This window comes from Patella vulgata, chromosome 9 (assembly GCF_932274485.2).
Source record: "Patella vulgata chromosome 9, xgPatVulg1.2, whole genome shotgun sequence".
Classification (NCBI taxonomy): domain Eukaryota; kingdom Metazoa; phylum Mollusca; class Gastropoda; family Patellidae; genus Patella; species Patella vulgata.
In genome coordinates, this window is record NC_065887.2 from 13,573,850 (window position 1) to 13,596,060 (window position 22,211).

At 39.0% G+C, this 22,211-nt stretch overlaps 1 protein-coding gene across 7 annotated transcripts; it reads left to right on the forward strand.

Annotated features, from left to right (window-relative positions):
- The first annotated feature begins 662 nt into the window (after positions 1–662).
- On the forward strand, positions 663–21,361 carry LOC126831911 (sodium-dependent glucose transporter 1). Of its 7 annotated transcripts, XR_008789197.1 has the most exons (8): positions 663–806; positions 4,156–4,441; positions 15,252–15,348; positions 16,521–16,657; positions 17,124–17,211; positions 19,011–19,105; positions 20,406–20,532; positions 21,228–21,361. XR_008789197.1 is itself a non-coding variant. In XM_050562580.2 (3 exons), exons 1-3 carry the CDS (start codon positions 678–680, stop codon positions 6,765–6,767), a joined length of 1,512 nt encoding a protein of 503 aa, XP_050418537.1. In that variant the 5' UTR covers positions 663–677; the 3' UTR covers positions 6,768–7,574. The 7 variants fall into 7 exon arrangements, 1 of the variants encoding a protein (XP_050418537.1); XR_007684415.2 differs by lacking the exon at positions 15,252–15,348; XR_008789198.1 differs by lacking the exon at positions 4,156–4,441 and having other exon boundaries at positions 665–806.
- The last annotated feature ends 850 nt before the right edge of the window (positions 21,362–22,211 follow it).

The window sequence follows — 22,211 nt, forward strand, 5'->3', positions numbered from 1 at the left end:
AACTTGTGGCCCCAGGGAGGGATTTTACTTAATTTTTTACTTATTAATTAGCTAATTACTCAAACCCCTCCGGGCTGACATTGATCAAGTATGAATTAAACCGTTGAGAAAAAAACTAGAATATATGAGCGAACTAATTATCAACGATTTCACTATAACTATTTTTTTTTTTTTTTAATTCTGCAACATCTTATTTTTCGTTTGTAAAATTCCTTGCAATAGTAAATAAGTAGAGGCATAACGTCACATGACACAAGAATATCGACCTGTACTCGCAAACTTACTGCATGGCCCCGTTTTACAAGTTAAGTTTCTCTCTCCATTCTAGTACTTCAATAGGCTATAGCTATATTACCACAAGTCTTACGTAGTGTTATGGCTATCACTTAATATTGGCTCAAGTCTAAAGTTCTAATTCTTAAGCCCTGCTTACACTGTCAAATTGGATTCAATTTACCGATTTCAACTGGGTATAGCTTGATGAATTGTGTCTTTTCAAATGTTAAAGGACTCCCAGTGACTCGACTATCGACTTTTTGTCAGCAAATAGACTACTTCAAACCGTTAAAGCATATTGATATAATGGCAATAAATGACATACAGTGTTAACCTGGCTTTAAGTAACTTAAGGCGATCGCAGCTACACCGACATTGATGGTCGATATATTGTGTTCACAATGCAGGGACGAGTGGAAGAAGCAGACGATAAACAAAATGGCCGTGGATTTCTGGCAAAATGGAAGAATACAGCTTACAGGGCCAGACTTCTACACACAACATGGCTGTTTTTATCTTTCATTTCACTGGTAAGAATACATTAACTTATATTACAGAAATCTTCAAGACAGGCGCGTGCATGATAAGTACCCGGTTACCCAGTACTATCTCGCCAGTACCAGTTACGAAGGAAGGCAAGTCACAGGGCCAGACATCTACACGCAACATGGCTATTTTTATCTTTCATAGAATACACTAAGAAATCTCCAAGACGATTAAGCGTGCGCGTAATATGTACCCGGTTACCCAGTACCCCGTATGGATAGGGACCACCAATAATTTCTTTCAACAACAGCGTTTATAGTCCTTAAATTACTACAATGATATTGATTTTGCCACGATATTGATTTTTCCACAGTTTGGCACAAACTAGGACGGCATGGATGTAATACACGTGTTTTTTTATGGGACAAGCCACTATACACGAGCTATACAAATTAAAATTGAATACACTTGAACAGCTGTTTGGGTCGTAGGAAATCCAACATTCGGTAGGCTCTCTCTTTGTTTCAGAGGAGATAGTCTGGGCTCTCGGATTCACTGCCCGTGTTGTCTGAGTAAGTTCCTCGGGATTTTTAGGCGTGGTTTTCCCTTGGTGTGCATGTGTATGAACCGTTGACAGTTGGAATTCGATATAACAGTAGGCAGTACAGCGCCACTGTCCGGGCAAAATTTCCCCATAACACGGCATTAGTCGTAGAGAATCCGAAATTCGGTAGGCTCGTTTTTTTTTTGTTTCAGAGGAGCCGCGATGGCTCTGTTAGTAAGAAGCTGACTCGCTAGCCTGGACGTCTCAGACTCGCTCACCTTGTTGGCTGAGAAAGTTGGCTGTGGTTTCCCCTTGTCAGGACTGTTGGCAGTTGGAATATGAGTAGGCCGTAGTTTCGCTGTCTGCGCAAATATCTCTCTCAAGGCCATGGCATGGCGTTGCGGTCCGTCTTTATCAACCCGATTGGTGCAGAACAGTAGGACGTTAAACCCCATTTCATTTCATTGTTTCAGACACAGCACCGATGTGACGGTGTGGAATGATCCCTGGTGTGTGATTATCGTATAGCGCATGCGCAGTTGTAGGAGTTATCTCACACCGTTAAAGACGCTGTGTGCATTGAGACCCCGTGATAGGATTACCCTTACGGATATTCTTACGGTCAAATCCGTTTCTACACTACAAATATCTACCTAGATTTACCGTATTACCATCAGTATAGGGTGTGAGGTTTCTTTCAATAAAACGTTGTTGGGGTTTTTTAAATGTTCTAATATACAAATAGATTCGACGATCTTTATAATTATTACCGTCAACAATTATTTGGCCCAAAATGTCTAGATCAGCTACTCAGTATTGGTAAAAAATTAATCCAAACTTTCCCTTGTATAAATGCCGATTTCCATACATATTTGAACCCAAATTTACAAGGAGTATTTCTTACCAGTGTTTTCAGATTTAAGTCCCATGGTTTGCATGACAAAAGGCTTATATTTGAGTAATTAATTCAGAAGTTGTTGAAATTTTAATAAGAACTACAAAATTAACAACAATAACAATGATACAGAGATGTACAAAAAAAATTGGAATCAAAGTCGAAGTCAATCACTTAAACCTAAAGCCCAATGTTCTATCAGCAAAATAGTCATTTATATTAACACAAATATAAACAACCAAAAGTTTTAAACAAAAAAGATTCTACAGCTAATACAGTAATACATTGTTGTTCTTAGTGTTTAACGTCCGCTTTATCATTTTTATTATCTTAGCGCACGCATCTTTCCTGTGGGAGGGAAACTGGAGTACCCGGAGTAAACCCACGAGGTTGAGAAGGCTCCACTATTTCCAAGCCACTTACGCTCACACCAGGGATCGAAACCACAACCGCAAGTCAGAGGTGACCACTAGGCCATCCCAACCCCCCTAGAGTAAAATACAACAACGTAGTAGAAACCATACATGACAACGACAAGATCACAGGGATGAAACGCACCAATGAAACTATACAATGAGTAGATGAGGGAGTTAACTAACTTGAGATTCAATGCCCCTTGAGGACGAGTTAACAACAAAAATAGAAACAGGCGTAGGGGTCTTAAGCAGTGGGAGGAAACCGGGGAACTCGGAGAAAACCCCGCGAGGTTGGGCAGGCGACCCTACTCCTTGTCACGTACAATCGGGGATTCGAAACCACGCCAGTTGACTCAATGACAGACCTTATGATACAGCGCGCACGTGCTAACCATTCGGCCATCCAACCCCCATACCTAAAAACAAGTAGATCAAAGGCTTATAACACAATAGGTAACATACAAAAGCAAGAAAAGGGAGCCAGTTTGTTTAAAGATCCATGAGGCCACTGAATTCAGGGAGTGATTAATATAATTAAGACATATTATCAGAGTATATTCAATAGATAAATATAACATGATGACGGTGTTTAAGGCTAGATTAAATATAACTGGTATTTAATTACATATGACTATTTAATAACATCTAATTATATGATAAAATGATAATTGGGAATTTAATAGAGATATAGATTCAATAGAATACTTATAATCATGAATATAACAGGGTAGCATAGGCGTACGGGTAAATTTTTGACTGGGGGGGGGGGCGGTGGTGGTTGGTGCCCAAAAAATGTAGTTAGGTTCTTAGTATGTTACATGATAATAATAAATTTGCTGTTAAATTGGACACATTCAAGAACACAATATTTTTTTTATACAACTGTGTGCCCAAATTTTCCCAGCATTTGGTGCCCAAAATGGGGGGGGGGGGCAGCCCCCCCCCCCCAGCTCGTACGCCTATGCAGGGTAGTAAATAAAAATAACGAATCAAAGGATAAAATCACAGCACAAATGTCCAGTAATGAGGAAAAGTAGAAAACATAATATTATTAAATTAATTAGTCTTACGCGTTGTGCAAGAATATCCCTGTAAAACACGATTAAGATCTGGACTGTCCTTTCTTGTATGTATTGCCTCCATTATTTTCAGTGTCTTTTCTATTGGGAGATTAGCTGCCAAGGTTTTATATGACTGGATTCTGTGTCCCAGGGTTGGGCTGGAGGTGTTGTGCTATAGCCGAGTTACTGATGGAGGACTTGGGCTTGTGGTGGCTTATTCTTATATCAAGGACCTGTCTGGTTTAACCGATATATGTGCTGTGACAGGAGAAGGCTACTTATAGACACACTGTATCTGGGGTAGGGGTTTGTTCGAAGGGTGCTTACCATTGGCTTTCAGGATATCGTTTAGGGTTCGTCCTTTGAAGAAGGTGACTTGGATGCCTGTTGGGATGACGGGTGAGATTTGTTGCGTGCTTAGGGTCTCTTTTGGTCTTAATCCGACCCTGACCCAGATATAATGTTTGCTTTTTTTAGGGTTTTATCGGCGGGCAAAGAGGACCTTCATTTTTAGATCTCCAACTTCTAACTAATACTGATGTAGAAGAGGCATCTCTATTCTTTACTTCCGCTGCTGTTGGTGGGTTGATTGGTGCGCTGGTAATTGGTGCTTCATATGACAGATTCAACAAACCTAGATTAATATTTCTGGCTAATATTGGTATGGGTGTATGTGTGGGTGTTGTACCACAATGTCGACAATATCATCTCATGATATTCATCTGGTTCATCACCGGGTTTTTTATGAGAGGTCTAGAAACAGGTAAGTTCAACACGGTCCCTTGATTTTATGAGGGGTCTAAAAACAAGTAAGTTCAACACGGTGCCTTATTTTTATGAGGGGTCTAGAAACAAGTAAGAGACCACTGTCATTATTTATACGGCCATTCAACAGGATCTTTTATTGGGGGGGGGGGGGTATTATGGGAATACGGTGGCACTTGCTCACTAAACTAGAGGTCCTGTGTTCCACCCCAGTTTTGGCAGATACAGTTCCTGACATAGAAAGCGATAAGTCGTTCGGATGACATGAAAACCCAGGTTCCCTGTGCATGTAAAACACCCACTCCTGCACTGACAGAGAGAACTCAGACTGGGTAATCTCGGCCAACACGACGATAGAACCAGGGACCTCCTGGTTAGTGGACCAGCGCCTTTATCACTGAGCCATCGTGACTCCGTGTGTATTTTATTCTTTAACATATATATTACAATCGTTTCCTTAAACATACATTATGCAAGAGGTAAATCTGTCTATTACAGGTCGTTCTCAAGTGCCACAAAACACATGCTTTATTTTGATACTTATTAGTTTATATCGAGTAGAAATTGCAATCTACGAGAGCATATTAATCTACGTTTAGCTGAAGTAGTCTTTAGTTTCCAAGAGTTCGAAAAACTGAATAGTGGTGTTGGGACAACTTAGGAAAAGCCAATTTCGTATTTGGGCATAGCCAATAAAATAGCAATAAACAATAACTGTGTTTACGGTTATTTGACCCACCCCGCAAACCAAACCAGGGTCGGTAGATCGGAAAAATTCTTTCTGTAACGATTTTCGTATAATTTTAAATACGGTAAAGTGTGTTTATTATCAATTTTTAACATAGTCGACCTTAGGATTCTCTACGGGGCAATTATTCGCCACCACTAGAAAAAGGAACCATTTCTTGTGCCAAAACATTTAGTAGCGAAGTAACACTGGGGATTTTCTTGACCCAAACAAACTTATTGACTGCACGGAGACTTAGCTGCTGTGAGCGTATGTTTCACTGGTTGGTAAGTGACAATCTATCTCTATTAGGTGGTACAGAAACTCGGCCATTTATGTTCATAGTTAATTTAGGATTCCCCATAGGAGTATTAGTATCTCAATTGCTAACCGAACTCGTTCTTGTGCCTATACATGTACTAGAGAAACCACCGCCAGACGTTGCATGACTTAAATTGAGAGTTGCTACTGAATTTTAATTAAACATATTTTTTTTTTAGCTGGAACAGCCGATGTTGTCCGAGTGTGGAAGTCAGAGACTCGACCGTATATGTTTATCGTTCATTTAGGATTGTCCACGGGATCATTATTCTCCCCGTTGGTAACAGAACCCTTTCTTGTGCCAAAACACTTAGTAGAGAAGCAAACATTAGACACAGGGGTATCGTGCAACGCTACTTTTGTGTCCATTGAAAACCCACCAAACATTTCTTGTATCAACAACCAAACAAATTCATTCCAGCCCACAGCCTACGTAATACAATTACAACATGCTTTTATTATATCGGCCATTTTAGCCGGTTTAGCGTCATTGCCGTTCTTAGTAAAAAGTTTTAAGGACGAAAGTACACTAGCCAAGGTAGATAATTCGAGAAAAGCCGAAGAACAACGAACCGTTCCTCCATTATATTATGTTATATCGATTTTGTTAATTATGTGTATGCATATATGTAACAGCGGTATCTTTGACGCATTTTCTGCATTTCTAATGACTTTTGTTGTGAAACAACTGGACTGGTCGAAAAAAGATGGCGCCTTAGTAACGTCAGCTTTCTGGGCGTGTTTAGTTACGACCCGGATTATCGTCATTTTTGTTGTGGATTTGATTACCCCGGCGAAACTTTTACTATTTGCTTTGTGCTTTGTAATATGTGCCTTAATAGGGTTATGTATGTGTGCTCTATATTTAGTACATACGGGTATTTGGGTGTTTGTGTGTGTCGCAGGCAGTGCTGTATCAGTTCTATTTCCAACACTAATCGCACTCGCGGACAAAGAGCTCATACCAGTAAACGGAAAAGTGTCTTCATTCATCCTGGTTGCTGGGGCAATTGGTCTTCTTACAAACCCGGTGCTATTAGGATTCTTCATCAAAGAGTTCTCTGCCCTTTGGTTTTGTTATCTGTTGCTAATCGAGGCTATCATGTCCGTCGTTTTTCTGTTTTTGATTTTGATTTACGGAAGAATGATATTAAAGAGAGTTCGAAAAAGGACCGTCATGGAAATAGACATTGATTCAGAACATTTTGTCCAGGACACATTAATGGACGATTTAAAGAATGTTGATGTGAATTTAGACGACAAATCTCATGTTTAGTTTGTTTAGTTAGTTTTCGAGCGTCTAACATACATAATACTGCAGACTCAATCCGACGTATCAACTGCTGAGTTTTGTCGAATTCGTTCATTGGATCTGTTGGTGACCGAATTTGAAGCTTCCCTTGATTCATTCATCGACGCTTTGCGGAAGTTTGAGCACTCCAAATACCGAATGTTCAGCACATACCATCATAGCCTCGATCACTCCAAGGTAAATTCATCATGTCCACTTTGACGGCAACAAATGTTAGTCTGGATAAAATGCCATCATTTTGCCATATAGGAACTGGAGTCTCGTCAATGACTTGAATAAAACTATAGATAACTAGATTCAATCCTAAAGTAGTTTTCATCATGTCTCACTGGACGTTTTCAGCATGTCTAAGTTAACCTAGTCATCAACAGCTGTTATGCGGTGTCTCCAAGGAGGTCGAATTATCTTCACTTTTGAGCTGATAACTCTCGGCTCATTGACAGCTTCAAATCAAATCGGGTTAACCAACATATTGTCATCAGGAAGTTGGAAGGTTGTTCATAAGGTGTTAAATTCTGGATCTTATCCAACATGCTAATACTTATCGAAAGAAAGACCAGACACAAGAAATGTGACATTTAATCTATCAAAAGGAACTGCTGCAATCCTAGCTCAAAACTCTGTGCCTTCCAGAACTGACTATTGTAATTCTTTACTAACTGGTTAGGGTTCTGCCAAGGAATCAAAATCGTGCGGCTTACATCGTCACTAAAACTGTCTGTTCTCGCCCATATACAACTACGACAATAAATAACAAAAATTATGCATTAAGCCTGTCGCAACGCTTAGAATCAAAGAACGGGTGAGAATGGTTGTGTTTATTGCTTAAAAACTACCTCGTGGGTTTTCTCCGGGTCCTCCAGCCTCCTCCCACCCCCAAGACCCCCACGCGCAAGCGAACCACTGAAATAAAACCAAAACCACATCCCAGCACCGAAACGTCCCAGTCCGCACCGAGCGGACGCCAAACCCCATCTCTCTCTCTCCCTCTCTCTAAAAACTACAACTGTAACTCTCGGGTAACCTGTAACCGACTATCTAATGAATCTACAATATAGCCGTCCTTGGCTATTTCGCTTTTCCAACGCCCATGTCGCTTTAAACATCTTTCCGTTACATTTGATTGCGCGGCCATGGATACACCCCCTGACCTAAGCGAATGTAGGCCAATATCGGCCTCTTGTCCACATACCTCTTTAAGACGAGAGATAACGGTTTCTCTCGCACGTGTATAACTGATTGGTTTATTTCTATTAACGAGTCTACATTTGAATTTCGATCGAAACATTGGTTTAAAAAAGAAATCATTCGACGTCAAAGATATATTACAATGATGAATATACCTATTAATTATATTTAGTGGACAAGCGGCCGTATTACCTTGACTAATTACAACAGTATTGCCCTGTCTATATTGGTCGGTTTTACTCTTTCTTATGTAAAGCGAAATATATGTATCATGCAATGTTATTTCGCTACATTTCAAGGAACTGGCTTCATCAAAGCGAAGAAAACCATTAAAGCATAAAACAATATAGGCTAAATCTCTCAATATTAAACAATCATTTGAATTATGATATTTTGTACACAATTCAATTATCTGTTGAGAAGTTACTATCGATTTTCTGTTTTTGGATACACTATTATGCCTCTTAACGTATTCCACGAGGTTCTTCACATAATTATTTCCAGTTGGATCCGGCTCGTTGCGCGTTGAATGAGCCCACTTAATTGAATAAATAGAATTCTGAATAACCGATGGTGATTTTCCACTGTCGATTAAACTCGTTAAATATAATGCCACATGAATAGGTTGCGCAGGAATGACGTTAAATTTCTCCTTTTCTGCAAATTCTGACCATCGTTTAAAACCACTGTAATAACTTTTTACTGTATTCTTGCTTTTAGATTCCACTAAATGATGCGCTAAACTTCTTGTTAATGTTTGAACATTATCTGATGTTTGGTTACTTAACTGAGCATCTCGAACGTCTTGTTTGAGAGATTCCTCTAACCCTAAACCTGAAATCAGATCATGTCATACAATTAATTTTTAAAGCGATCATATTAAACTCGACTTTCTTGCTGCCGAAAATACCGTTCTTTCCATACCCTTTCCTAATGTGCTTTGCACTGAACATTTCTTGACTTACAATATACTTTAGAAAAGAACTCCCATCATGTATTTTAGGCCAGTACGGTGCTGATATCCATACGGGGACTACAAGAGTACATTCTTTCAGTTTTTCTTTTATTATCTTATCTATTGTGTTTGATACTAAATATGGAGGTGGAACTAGCCAATTATTTTCTCCGGACCAAGAAGTTGAAAAAGCATCAACCCCACTAGTATATGGACACCAAACTTTAGAACTAAATTTGCAACATTTGGCATTATATTCGTTCGAAAACCTGTCAAATGTATGTGGTCCAAACATGTTGTCAAGTTTGTGAAACATAAAATCATCTATTTGCCAATCGTCTTTATCCGACTGTCGACTCAGTCTGTCAGCTTTATGATTACATTCCCTGGCTATCCACACAGGGATAACCTTGATATCTCTTTCCCTACAAAATTTGTTTATCTCTAATGATTTACTTTGGAGAATTTCGTTACGACTCCCCTTCTCAACAATATTAACCACGTTTTTACAGTCGGTATAGAACCGCAAAGTGTACCCTTCCAGGTCACGCCCACATGAAAATAACACACGTTTCATGGCTTCAAGTTCTCTCCACGTAGAACTTTGATTGCTCTCACAAAAGGACCAATGTCCCACGAACTCTTGGTTAGTCTCATTTATGTATCCCCCGTATCCATACCCAGATGCATCCGAAAAGATATTATAATCGATTTCGAAATTATGTTTTATACCCATGCCAAAATCGAAATTTGAACTGTTCTGCCAAAATCTAAGCTCGCTAATGGCGCTTTGGCCAACTACTACCGGAGCATTCCAACTTGCTCTTGACTCAACAACTTTGTACAATTCTCTTGTTCTCAAAAGAACTAATTTGCCAATTCCAGGCTGCATGGATATTACTTGTCCGACTATATTTGCTACAGTTCTGACTTTTATCAACTCGTTTTGACCAATTTGATCGATAATCATGTTGATATTCCGAATTAATTTTACTATACGAGAATCAGACACATAAACATTCCCTTCAGAAAAATCCCATTTGAGACCTAACCACTGAATGTTTTGCTGTGGACACCACTGACTTTTACTCTCTGCTATGAGAAAACCACATTCTATTAAATCAGATCTTACTACGTCGCTTACTTTTCGAGCCTCGGCGAAATTATTTGCCCCTCCCAAGCCATCATCCAAAAACATGACTATCTTTAACCCCTTATTTCTCCAATAGGAAATCAATTCTCTTAACGTTTTAGTAAATATGTATCCTGCTGTAGAAATTCCAAATGGAAGTACATTAAAAACATAGTATTTAATAACATCGCCAAAATCCCAGGAAAACCCAAGGTATCGTCTATGGCCAGGATAAATTTCTATGTGATGATAAGCAGAAGATAAATCGTATCCAAATACAAAATCGCCTTTCTCAAATATTTGCTTTGCAACAGTAGCGTCTTCATATTTAAATTTATATTTATATAGGTGGGGATTAATATGTCTACAATCTAACACAAGACGAAGTTTTGATTTGTTTTTGGCTACAGTTAAAGGGTTAATGACTTCTGGTTTATGAAATATTTCAGAAATGCAACCTTTAAACAGTAAATTTTGAATTTCTTTGGTTACGAAATCCGGCTCGCTTAAAGCCGATTTATTGTTTTTTAAAGCTACAGAACATGGCACAGTATGCAGAGGGAGTTTATAGCCATGTTTAATTACTTCTAAAATGTAAGGATTACAACCTATCTCCGTCCATTTGAAAATAGCTTTTCTTAGACGGCCTACTGGGCTATCTATTCCCTTTTTGCCAACTTTACCGGCTAATTGTGCGAAATCAAACAGAGATTCGCCCAAAATATCTGGGCTATTACTTATCTTATCTGCCCTGTTATTGCTGGCTGCCTGATTAATTTCCCTGCATTCGTTTCGCCAGTGGCCGGCTTTCCCACATGCAAAACATAAACCAGGTTTGAAATTTCTATGGTTGGTCTGTAGTTGCTCAGATCTCTGGTTGTGGACTACATATGGCGTAAACCGATTTTTTGGTAAACGACGCTGCTTCGCTTTGACTTTACGGAAGGCAGAAGATTCAGCCTTCTGGATCTTCTTTTCATCGTCGGTATCATCTGCGATGCTATTTAGATCATATTCTTCTGCAGCCATCCATCCATATTGTGAACTATCAGCTAACTTGATCAGTTTCTGACGGTGATTTATGACGTCTATACCTTCGCTAATCTTGGTGTTCAATTCATCGGCGATCGCGCCTTCAAAATTATCTTGTAGTAAATCTTTGGCTTCATACAATTTCTGGGCGACTTTTGAGTTGGCCTTGTGTTGCTCTTCATTCCCCTTCTTATTAAATTTATATGACGTCTGACTTAGTTGCTCAATACGAGCTACCTGAGATTCACTTAGATTTCGTTGATTCTCGCTAATCTGTTTTTGAAATACATTCAATTTGGTTGAAATCAGATTGTCTATTTTATCTAACATAGATGACTGTGATTCTAAAACTTTAGATGATATAAAACTTGATATTGCCGCCTGATCCATTGTTGAAACTTGTAGTTTTCAAGTCGACGACAGAAGCTAGAATGACACATCACACACTTATAGACAAGCACGCACGTGCATATCACATCTAATTAATATTCATGTGTCATGACCTACGAACAGACAACTATTTTCAGCTATACGTTGAAACGCTGAAAATTAAATATATCATCACATATTACTCCAGTTTAAACCTTGTGCGTATACAAGGCTTCAACAAGGGGTATTTCGGGACCCCACGCCCATATCCTGAACGTTTGTGGTTCATAATTGTCTCGTGAGAATTTTATACATTGTCAGCTACTGAATGTCGGGTATAATGCTGCAAATAGAACGGAAGTGAGGCAGTGCCAACATTCATCGTTTGGCAAGAAACTACGAGTATTACATTATGGGACACACGGGGTCTTGTGGACCGCTCCCCCCTTCCTAACAACATTTTGTTGGTTACAAGTGTCTAATCTTCTGCTCTACGCTCGGTGCTGGCTTTGTATTGCGAATCTTTCTTACTGATGATAAGCAAATCTAGGTACTCTACCAACCCCACCAAAAGACGATTCTACATGGAAATGACAATTAAGTTATTTGTAGATTTGCATGGTTTCCAAAATAGCTTATAATTCATATCGTCACTGTTAATACCACAACTATTTTTTTTTACTCTGATTGATTATTATTCAGTCTTTATATAAAGCTGTACTTTGATCGTATTTGATTACAATTATGCATCCATAAATCAATTGATGTCTGGAGTCTAAGATTACCCCTTGTTGACGACAATGTTTTTCGCGTGACGTGTCCACACTTGGTTCCTTCGTGCTTGAGAAAGGATTGACGATTTAATATTACCTTTAACTTAACGATCTATTAACAAATCGGCTCCATGTTATCTTTAAAATCGAGTATCATCCAAACCATTCTCTACGATCAGACGACAAATCGTTATCGGATATTCCTACTCAGAACGCGAAAAAATCTCGATCCAGAACCTTTTACGGTACATCTATGTAATTCTGTGTCAGGTTATGAATCTGGAATGGTTCTCCAATCTTTAATACTGGAAATGTTTAATAAAAAGTCTCGGATAACGGACTAGTAACGGGTGCTACTAAGTCGGATAGATCACGTCTATTCATTTGTGGAGTATAAGGTTTGCCACAAGCAAGCACTGATAGAATAATTTAAAATAGATTAATCATACGCTCGACATGTTCTTCACAAGACAGACCATGTCAAAGAGTTGTACTAAATTAACACGGCATCAGCATTACATGACATTGTTTCAACCGTGGCACAATCTGATTAAAACACATATCCTACTTCGTTTCGTTTTTCATAGATTAAAATTTCGTTTTACTTGTCTTTACTACACTAGGATCTGGAAGAGTTGTTATATAACCCGCGTACTGGATGATGTGAGGGATTAGCCAATGAAACGATCTGTTACGGTGAGTTTTTGGCGTGATGTGCACGGAAATGTGGATAACCAACTAGAAACATCAACGCTGATTGGTTAGTCAAATGTCTGACGTCATAGGGCCAAAAAACCGCTCGTATGACCTCTGACGCGAACTTCCACAACAACTGGTCAGATCTTCATGTAGTGTAGGCTATCGAAAGTATAAAAAAACGAAACGAAATTATAGATCTGTATTTTAATGAGTGGCGGGTCACCTTTTCATAGCAAATACACGATCAACCGGTTGAAAGAATAATCGTTGTCATAAGAGTTTTAATTAAATGAAATGGGGTTTAACGTCCTACTGTTCTGCTCCAAACTGGGCTAATGAAGACGGGCATACGCCATACAGTGTGCTATGAGGGAAATTTTGCCCGGACAGCGGCACTACGGCCTACTCTTATATCGAATTCCAATCATCAAGGGATCTTTTACGTGCATGCCAATGTGTACACGGGACCTCGTTTTTTCGTCCCATCCGAACGACTAAACAGCTGTCCTTGTCAGCCCCCCCCCCCGTCCTGCACCACTGACAAGGGGGAACCACGCCGGAAAAGAGTTTAAATGAATACAGATTAAAATGTGAAGACTTTTACTTTTAAAATGATTAAAATATTATCTGAAATATTCTAGATATAAATTGTAACAGATAGATATTATTCAACCTGCACAGTTACAATGTTATTGTTATTTGATCTTTGCACAATTGTGGGTTGGGCCTAACTATCTTGTTATCAGGTAATCAGGGGTCATGGGATGTTTACTTTGTTATTTTAAATTTATTTACTTGCATCGTGAAAATATTATACCATGCGAGAGGATTTGACAAAATATTTTAATCGTTTTCTCCTGATTCAATTCGAAAATTAACATGGAGTTGTTCGGTGATGTTCTCTTTATATTTACTACATTTACCGGCTGGATAACAGTGCAAGGGGCAGTGTCTTATACAAAATGTACAAAAGTGACCAGTTGTTCCTGTCTAACGGACAGTGGATTAATAGTTGATTTGTCCCCATTGACCGACACAAGCGGTAAAGCTAAGTAAGTAGGCTTAGCCACTACACAAGTAAGTAAGCTTGGCCACCATGCAAGTAAGTAATCGTGGTCTGTGCCACATAAGTAACCTTGGTCACTAGAAGTATAGGCTTGACCAGTGGCCACCATACAAGTAAGTTCTTCAAATAATGGGAAAAGGATCATACCACGATTTCGGGTTGGCGCAGATACCTCATCTATCATACCGAGTCGGTCATATTTGTTACTTTCTCCTTCGCTCATTCCATGTTAAACTAGACAAATATCATCACAGAAATATGATCAACATGTCTGAAAATATCCTGTAAATGGACGAGGTCTCGTATCAAAAACTGAAGATCGTCGGGATGAACACGATTGTTTCAATTAGCACGAGTTACCACCCTTTTTATTGATCTACTTATTCTGACATTTATACACAAACGTCTGCCGGCCCCAACCCAACCCAGCTCAACCTTACATACCATCTCTTTAAAGGGAGAGAGAGAAAGAGAAATGGGTTTAACGCCTACTCGACACAAACTAGGTCATTTCGGGACTAAAATATGGTTTAATTTTATTTCAATGATTCGATTGCGCGTAGGGGTCTTTAGCAGTGGGCGGAAACCGGGGATTCGAAACCACGCCAGTTGACTCAATGACAGGTCTTATGATACAGCGCGCACGTGCTAACCATTCGGTCATCCAACCCGCTCTCTTTAAAGGAGGCAAGTCTTTAAGTCAATATCATCCACAGTCTTCGACATTGCAAACACGACATTAATTTAAATCAACAAAGGTGTTGTTATCTTCCCGTGAAACGATAAACGTCTGTTATCCAATGTTTAAGACAGAATTAATTCTTTTTTAACTGGCACACCATTCGACCATTTGTAAGGAAGTAACTGGTTGAATAAGGCTAAACATACCTCACAGGAGAATACTACCAATTTTCGCTGGAGTAACCAGATGCCAAAGACTGCCATTCAGTTTTTCGCCGAACGCATAACTAATTAGAAATTACAGTAACAGCAGAAACAATTGAATGTAAATCAGTTTATATACATTTATATTACATTATTATATGCGTTGCCACCCATTTGTGTCCATTTCTAGGTGCCAATGAATAGAGAATTAGCTCTTATAAGTATAAGTTACTGTTCTGCTTTTTGCACGATTTTATCCAAACGTATATATTGTCCCGTACGGCACACGCGGTTTCAGCTATCCCATTACTCCATGGGACGATATACTTGAAGAAACGTTTCGTTTTAGGTTTGCTGATGTGACGGCTACAACGGGCGATGGGTTTTCATGGAATCCATGTGTAGATTTTACGGAGAAAGCTGACACTCACTGTGTTAATGTTGCCGTAAGTTTTATAATTAGGTCTACATGCGATTAGATAACTAATGAAACTCATTATAGAGGACAAATATAGCAACACAAATTGATAAATATTTACTTCATAGGCCACTGTGTATACCTGTCATGTAAAACAAACACAGAAATTGTATTTATTACCGGGGCCGGATTGAAACCATGCGTGAGACCACCATAATATGCAGTCATTTTGTGAGACTCTGATCCATAGGGAATACTAGAATATGTTTTGAGCAAACGACATTTTTCCGTGAATCAACATTATTTGTTTGGGCGATCGGCTTCGCAGGCCGCTGCTCCGTGGACTCTAAACGAGATATTTTTCATCATTACCTTTTTCGGCTATATCTCATCCGAACGACTAGACAGCTGTCTATGTCAGATCCTTCGTCCTGCACGTCACAAAATCCAGATGAATTTTCTCGGCCAATCCTGGGATAGAGCGTCAGAGAGTGTGACGCTGGCTCACTAAACTGGAGGACCAGCTTGGTTTACACCATGTTCCTGAAGCAACGACCGCGAGTTTTACATCTAGACTTTGCTAGATGAGATGTATTTCCCGAACTTAAAGCTACGTTATCTCCCTTTAACGATAGCGTCCAGGGGTTGTGACACAAACACACTCAAATCAAACATGGCGACCTCCACGGAAACCTTAACATTGAACGAACCCTGAACTTTGTAACTCGATTATCACAGATAGACATTTTAGCTGGAAAGCGCAAGACTTGGTATTCGCGATGATCGGGGAATCTGGTAGGCTCATCAGCTGGGTCAGTAGCCAATCGAAATTAGGACTGAAATATACAGGGTATTACGTGAATGGCTTATAGGGATTGTACTGGGTTTATGCCCAATCTGGGGGGCATTTAAAGAATGAATTGTATACTTTTTTCATTCGAAACTAGCTATATCCAATCTTCATGAGTCATTTTCTGTCTGGTGCTAAGATTTTGCTGTCGATTGTTTTCTTATCTCGGCCCCTTTCCACATCGCGTATTTCGCCTCGAATTTTTAGAAAATTTTCTATAGGGAGTCTCGTCATTTGACAATTGTTAGCCCCTCCACTATATCATTTTCGAAATTTAAGTATCTAATATATTTTTCATTGTATTGTTGTATCAGTATTGTACCGGTTGATTTAATCCATTTTTTAAACAGGCTTGTCAAATACAGAAAGGCGGAGACAAAACACGATACTTCGCTCTAGGTGACCAGAATTCTGCAGCGTTCCAAATAAACGACAAGAAAAATTTAGAAGTTACTTATACCAGTAAACCGGATCCTACATTACCAAGGTAAACTAGATTAAAGCAACCCAGCTTTGACAACATCTCGAGATCATTTCTATTAATTTTGGCACAAATTTAAGAATGAACCAGTAGCAACATCCTTGACTAACCAATTAAATATTTGATATATTTCTGTTGAGCAACAATGGTAGGTACAAAGAGTGAATCTAGTAGCATTTCAACCATTGTCTGCGATATCACTACTGTTAAAGCGGACGTTCAATAACCAACTACTCTTCTACTACAATTCAAATTGGCTGGTTTTAGTATAGTCTCGATCACGCATCGACTGCGACGAATATTAGTCTGCATAAAATAGTCCTAAATTTGTATTAAAGATGTTAAAGCTTATACAAATCCACGAGGTTAGGCATGCGATCCTACCCCTTGTCACGTACTAGTGTGGTACCGAAACCACGCTACTCGACCTTATGATCTAAAGCGTACTTAACAGCCCCTTGGTTAATTACAGAATAGCTGTTGTAGAATTGGTTTGTGACGAAAGTCAAGAAGGGTCATTAACAGCTGCAGGTGAATCTGGACCTGCTTCAGGAAAGTATGTAAGTATACATTATATATATTTTTTCACGAGATGAAATTTATGTTAAACATTAAAGACGTCAAATTGGGTTAAATTTTCATAAACCGTAACGATTTGTCCGAAGTAGGCCATCATACCTTTTTGCTGGTTCAAAAAAATTAATGTCTCGGGTTTTTTTTGTCAGTTTTATTTTTCGATCCTTTAAATGTTTTGAGGTCCCCATGCATTACTGATCTTGTTATTCATCTTGTGGGCTACACTATTCCAATAAGGGTAAGGATTCTGCCAATTCAAATACGATTATTCATATTTTGATTTAATCATCAAAGAGTGTTGAGCAGCAGATCGGATTCAAAGATGGCTTCGAGAGTTCATTATGGTCTTTAGGTGTTAATAAATGTCTATATTAATAGGCAGATTTAGCTCTTGCATAATGTATGTTTAACAATAATTAATTCTTTTGTCGATAACTTTTAAAAGAGATGGGAATACATATATTATTTTCTTATAGGGTGTAAAATGAAAAGGTGAGCCCCGATCACTCAGTGAGTGTAACGTTGGCTCACTAAACTGGAGGACCAGTTTGGTTTACATCATGTTCCTGAAGCAACGAAAGCGAGTTTTACATCTAGACGTTACTAGATGAATGCAATTCCCGAATTTATAGCTACGTTATCTCCCTTTGATCGGTGTGAAATCTAACCTGCTTTTTCCTTGGTTACTTGCGCATTCGGGTTTTGATATCACCATTCCAAGATGACGTCGATGAAGTATGCCCATCTTCATTAACCCAGTCCGAGCAGAACAGTAAGATGTTGAATGTTAAATTCTCAATCTAATTAAAATAAAGATCTATATTTCGTTTCGTTTTTTATACTTTCGATGGCCTACACTACATGCAGATCTAACAAGTTATAGTAGGAGTTCGCGTTTTATGACGTCAGGTACCAAGCAAGCGACATTTGACCCGATTACGTTAGTCATTCGATTAACCAATTAGCGACCGCCATGTATTTTTTTTATCTACTTTTGCTTTGTTTTGATTTCTATTGCCGCTAATGTCTACCCACAGTTCCTGGGGATCACGTGGTTAAGTGGGTAAGACGCTGGCTCGCTAGCCTGGAGGTCGGGTGTTCGATCCTTGCATTGGCCGAGAAAGTTCATCCAGATTTTCCGGCGTGGTTTCCCCTTGTCAGTGATGCAGGACGGAGGGCCTGACAAGGACAGCTGTCTAGTCGTTCGGATGGGACGAAAAACCGAGGTCCCGTGTACACATTGGCGTGCACGTAAAAGATCCCTTGGCAGTTGGAATTCGATATAAGAGCAGGCCGTAGAGCCGCTGCCCGGGCAAAATTTCCCTCATAGCACACTGTTGGCGTATGCCCGTCTTCATTAGCCAAAGTTTAGGAGCAGAACAGTAGGACGTTAAACCCCATTTATTTCATTTCATTTCTACCCACAGTTCCCGCAAAAAAGGTCAAACGCTTGATTCGACAGACCATTTGATTGGCTGACCCCTCATTTCAAGCAGAACACGAGTTAAATAACAACGCTTCCAGATCCAAGTGTAGTAAAGACAAGTAAAATCGAAATTTTGAACTATAAAAACGTAACGAAATTGGATCTGTGTTTTGATCATATTGGTAAAATTCTTTAATATTCGCATTAAAAGCTAAATAATGTTTGCCCATATCCAAAGAATCTCACCGATGAGTAAATGCTGTGTTCTATATGTTTATTTTTTCGTTTTTTAATCCTGTGCATTAAATATTGTATCCTAAATGTGATATTTTTAAAAATTATGTTTAATATTTTTAGCTTATGTCCTTAACAAGTAAATATGCATGTGCTAAAAAACCAGAACCTGGCAGTTCATCGACTACTTTAACTGTGGGTTCTATAATACTTATAGTGTAAGTATAGTTATCACTTGGATTATTATGTTACTGGCTTTGACTTTATCCATTGCTGCGATGCCAAGTCAACATACCTTTTATAGTTTATTTCTGGTCGGAGGGTTGGATAGCCGAATGGTTAGCACGTGCGTGCTGCATCATAAGGCCTGTCATTGAGTCAACTGGCGTGGTTTCGAATCCCCGGTTGTACGTGACAAGGAGAAGGGTCGCCTGTCCAACCTCGTGGGTTTTCTCCGGATCCTCCGGTTTCCTCCCACTGCTAAAGGCCCCTACGCGCTAGAGAATTATTGAAATAAAATTAAACCATATGTAAGTCCCGAAATGACCTAGTTTGTGTCGAGTGGACGTAAAACCCCATTTCTCTCTCTCTCTCTCTCTCTCTCTCTCTCTCTCTCTGGTCTCCGTTAAATAATAGCACGCGGTATGAATATTTATTGATTTGATCACACAATGTATAGTATATAGTGACCTCAATTGGTAATTGATATTACCATGTCGCTTGTATGGGGCCAGGTACACAATTTATAAACATGAGTTACGTTTTACGCGACGGAATCCCGGATTAATATTGTATATACTTTCAATACAGATGTTCGTGTGTGCGGGGGAGATGATTAGTTTAATATCAGTCTAAAAATGAACACCAGGCATACAGTGAAATCTCGCTCAATTCCTACTACTCACATATATAACCGTAATTTATAAGCACCCAATGTTATCTACATAATTATACTTTGTCTGTATACGTGTTAACGCATCATTGATAATTTAAAATGTTCTCTATTATAATTGTGGTAAAATACTCATGGTTAATGTACGTTATAATAATCCGTGGTGGAATATCGATAATAAAGTTCTCTAAGTTATTATGATACGTTTGTATGCGTGGTAAAATATTGATAATTAATGTTCTTTATAATAATCCGTGGTGGAATATCGATAATAAAGTTCTCTAAGTTATTATGATTCGTTTGTATGCGTGGTAAAATATTGATAATTAATGTTCTTTATAATAATTCGTGGTAAAATATTGTCAATTAATGTTCGTTATAATAATTCGTGGTAAAATATTGGTGTTCTGTAAGTTTTCATAATTGGTCTGTATAATACGTACTTGGTAAAAAATAGTGATGACTACGCTATTTTAATTCGTCTGTATGCCTGGTAAATATTTAGGATTAATGTTCGTAATTATAATTCGTGGTAAATCATTGATGATTAATATTCTCTTCTTTATTACAATTCGTCTCTATATATTGGTGGTTAATATTAATATGAATTCTCCTACTATCATCAGAGTTCTGGTATTGGTTATTGTGTATGTGGTAGTTGGAGTTTCTATAAATAAATTTGCACGACACGCTACTGGTAAAGAGGTGGTACCAAACTATACTTTCTGGACGGCACTTCCGGGTTTAATAAAGGTCAGTCTTAGACTTTGATACTACACTCTAGACGATTCTCCGGTTACCCGGTCGACATATGGTCAAGGGACACAATCATTCCCGTCTAATCAGCAACCTGGGAGCCGCGGTGCATTCGTTAGTAAGGCGCTGAATAACTATGTCCGGGGTTCGAACCTGTTGTTGGTCGCAAAAGTTCCCCAGGGATTTACCTGCTTGGTTTCCCCTTGTCAGTGGTACAGGATAGAGACCCTGTTAATGACAGCTGTTTAGTCGTTCGGATGGGCCGATAAAACGATTTCCCGTGTATATATAGGCGTGCACGTAAAAGATCCCTTGGCAGATGGAATTCGATATAAGAGTAGGCCATAGTGCCGCTGTCCGGACAACATTTGCCTCATAGTACACTATATGGCGTATGCCCGTCTTCATTATCCCAGTCGGAGCAGAACAGTAGGATGTTAAACCCTATTTCATTTCATTTTCGTGTCATTATCACGAGCTATCGCTCCGATTACCGTTAACCAAGAAGATTCAGATTATGAAATCCAAGTACAAACTATCGCTTAAACAATAAGTAGTGGCGCGTATCGTGCTCAATTTAGGGTATGCTTACTAATTCTAGAACACCTGATACCATCTATTGTAAGTGTACATGACATTAACCGAGTTAAATTCTTATAAACATAAAATTCTTGTTTTTGTCTTCATTTCAGGATGGTGTTTTGTTAATATTTTCAATATGCAGAAGGTCGGGCAGCGAATATAATAAAATATAATGTTTCACATGGTTTTCATCTTTTTAATTATGTCATGTTTTTCAAGTATTAAAAATCTGTTTTTTAGTTTATGATGTGGGTTTTGTTATCACTCTCTGTGGTTACATTCAGTCGGATCCATTTGGTTTCGGGAAGACTAAACTTTGTTCTCAACGAGTAAGAGATATCGAGGAGGATGTTAGACATCGATCGTACCATCAATAATTCTTTATTTGGTGAAATGAAAACGGGCGTATGCCCTACAGTGTTCTGAGAGGAAAATTCTGCCCGAACAGCGTGTACATACACGGAACCCCGGGTTTTCGTCCGATCCGAACAGCTATGCACTGTCACTCGTCAGGCCTTCCGTTCTGCACCACTGACATGGGGGATTCACGTAGTAAAATTCGATGTGAGCTTTCTCTGTCAACACTCGGATTGAACATGGGACCTCCACGTTATCGAGCCAGAACCTCAGTTATCGATCCACCACTACTACTAAGACCATTTTTTTTTGGGGGGGGGGGCTTGGGTGGGCGAATTTTTAACGCGTGCTCGTTGGATCAAAAGGTTTGTCATGTTTCGTGGTTTCGATTCACCGCTTGTTCGTGACACAAATAAGGTCACCTGTCTAACCTCGTGGGTTCTCGCAGGTCCTCCGGTTTTCTCCTACTGCTAAAGACCTCTAAGGGCAAGCGATGTTATAATATAAAAATGAACCATTTATTAGTCCCGAAATGACCTACTTTGTGCCGAGTGGACGTTATCCCCCCCCCACCCCGCCAAGACCTTTTGGAATGTGTATGGCCTACTTACATATTCTTACTTATACAGTAAATTGTCGATTTACACATGCAATGGGGTCATTTAATGACCAGTTTCTTAAATATTGTAGTTTGAATTTGTATTTTGTTCTTAACTTTCCGACCCAAATGAGGAATG

Coding starts and splice junctions, on each gene's coding strand:
- LOC126831911 (XM_050562580.2), top strand. CDS start 678: ATGCAGGGACGAGTGGAAGAAGCAGACGATAAACAAAATGGCCGTGGA. Junction 807..4,155: donor TTTTATCTTTCATTTCACTG/GTAAGAATACAT, acceptor TGCTTTTTTTAG/GGTTTTATCGGCGGGCAAAG. Junction 4,442..5,670: donor TATGAGAGGTCTAGAAACAG/GTAAGTTCAACA, acceptor TTTTTTTTTTAG/CTGGAACAGCCGATGTTGTC.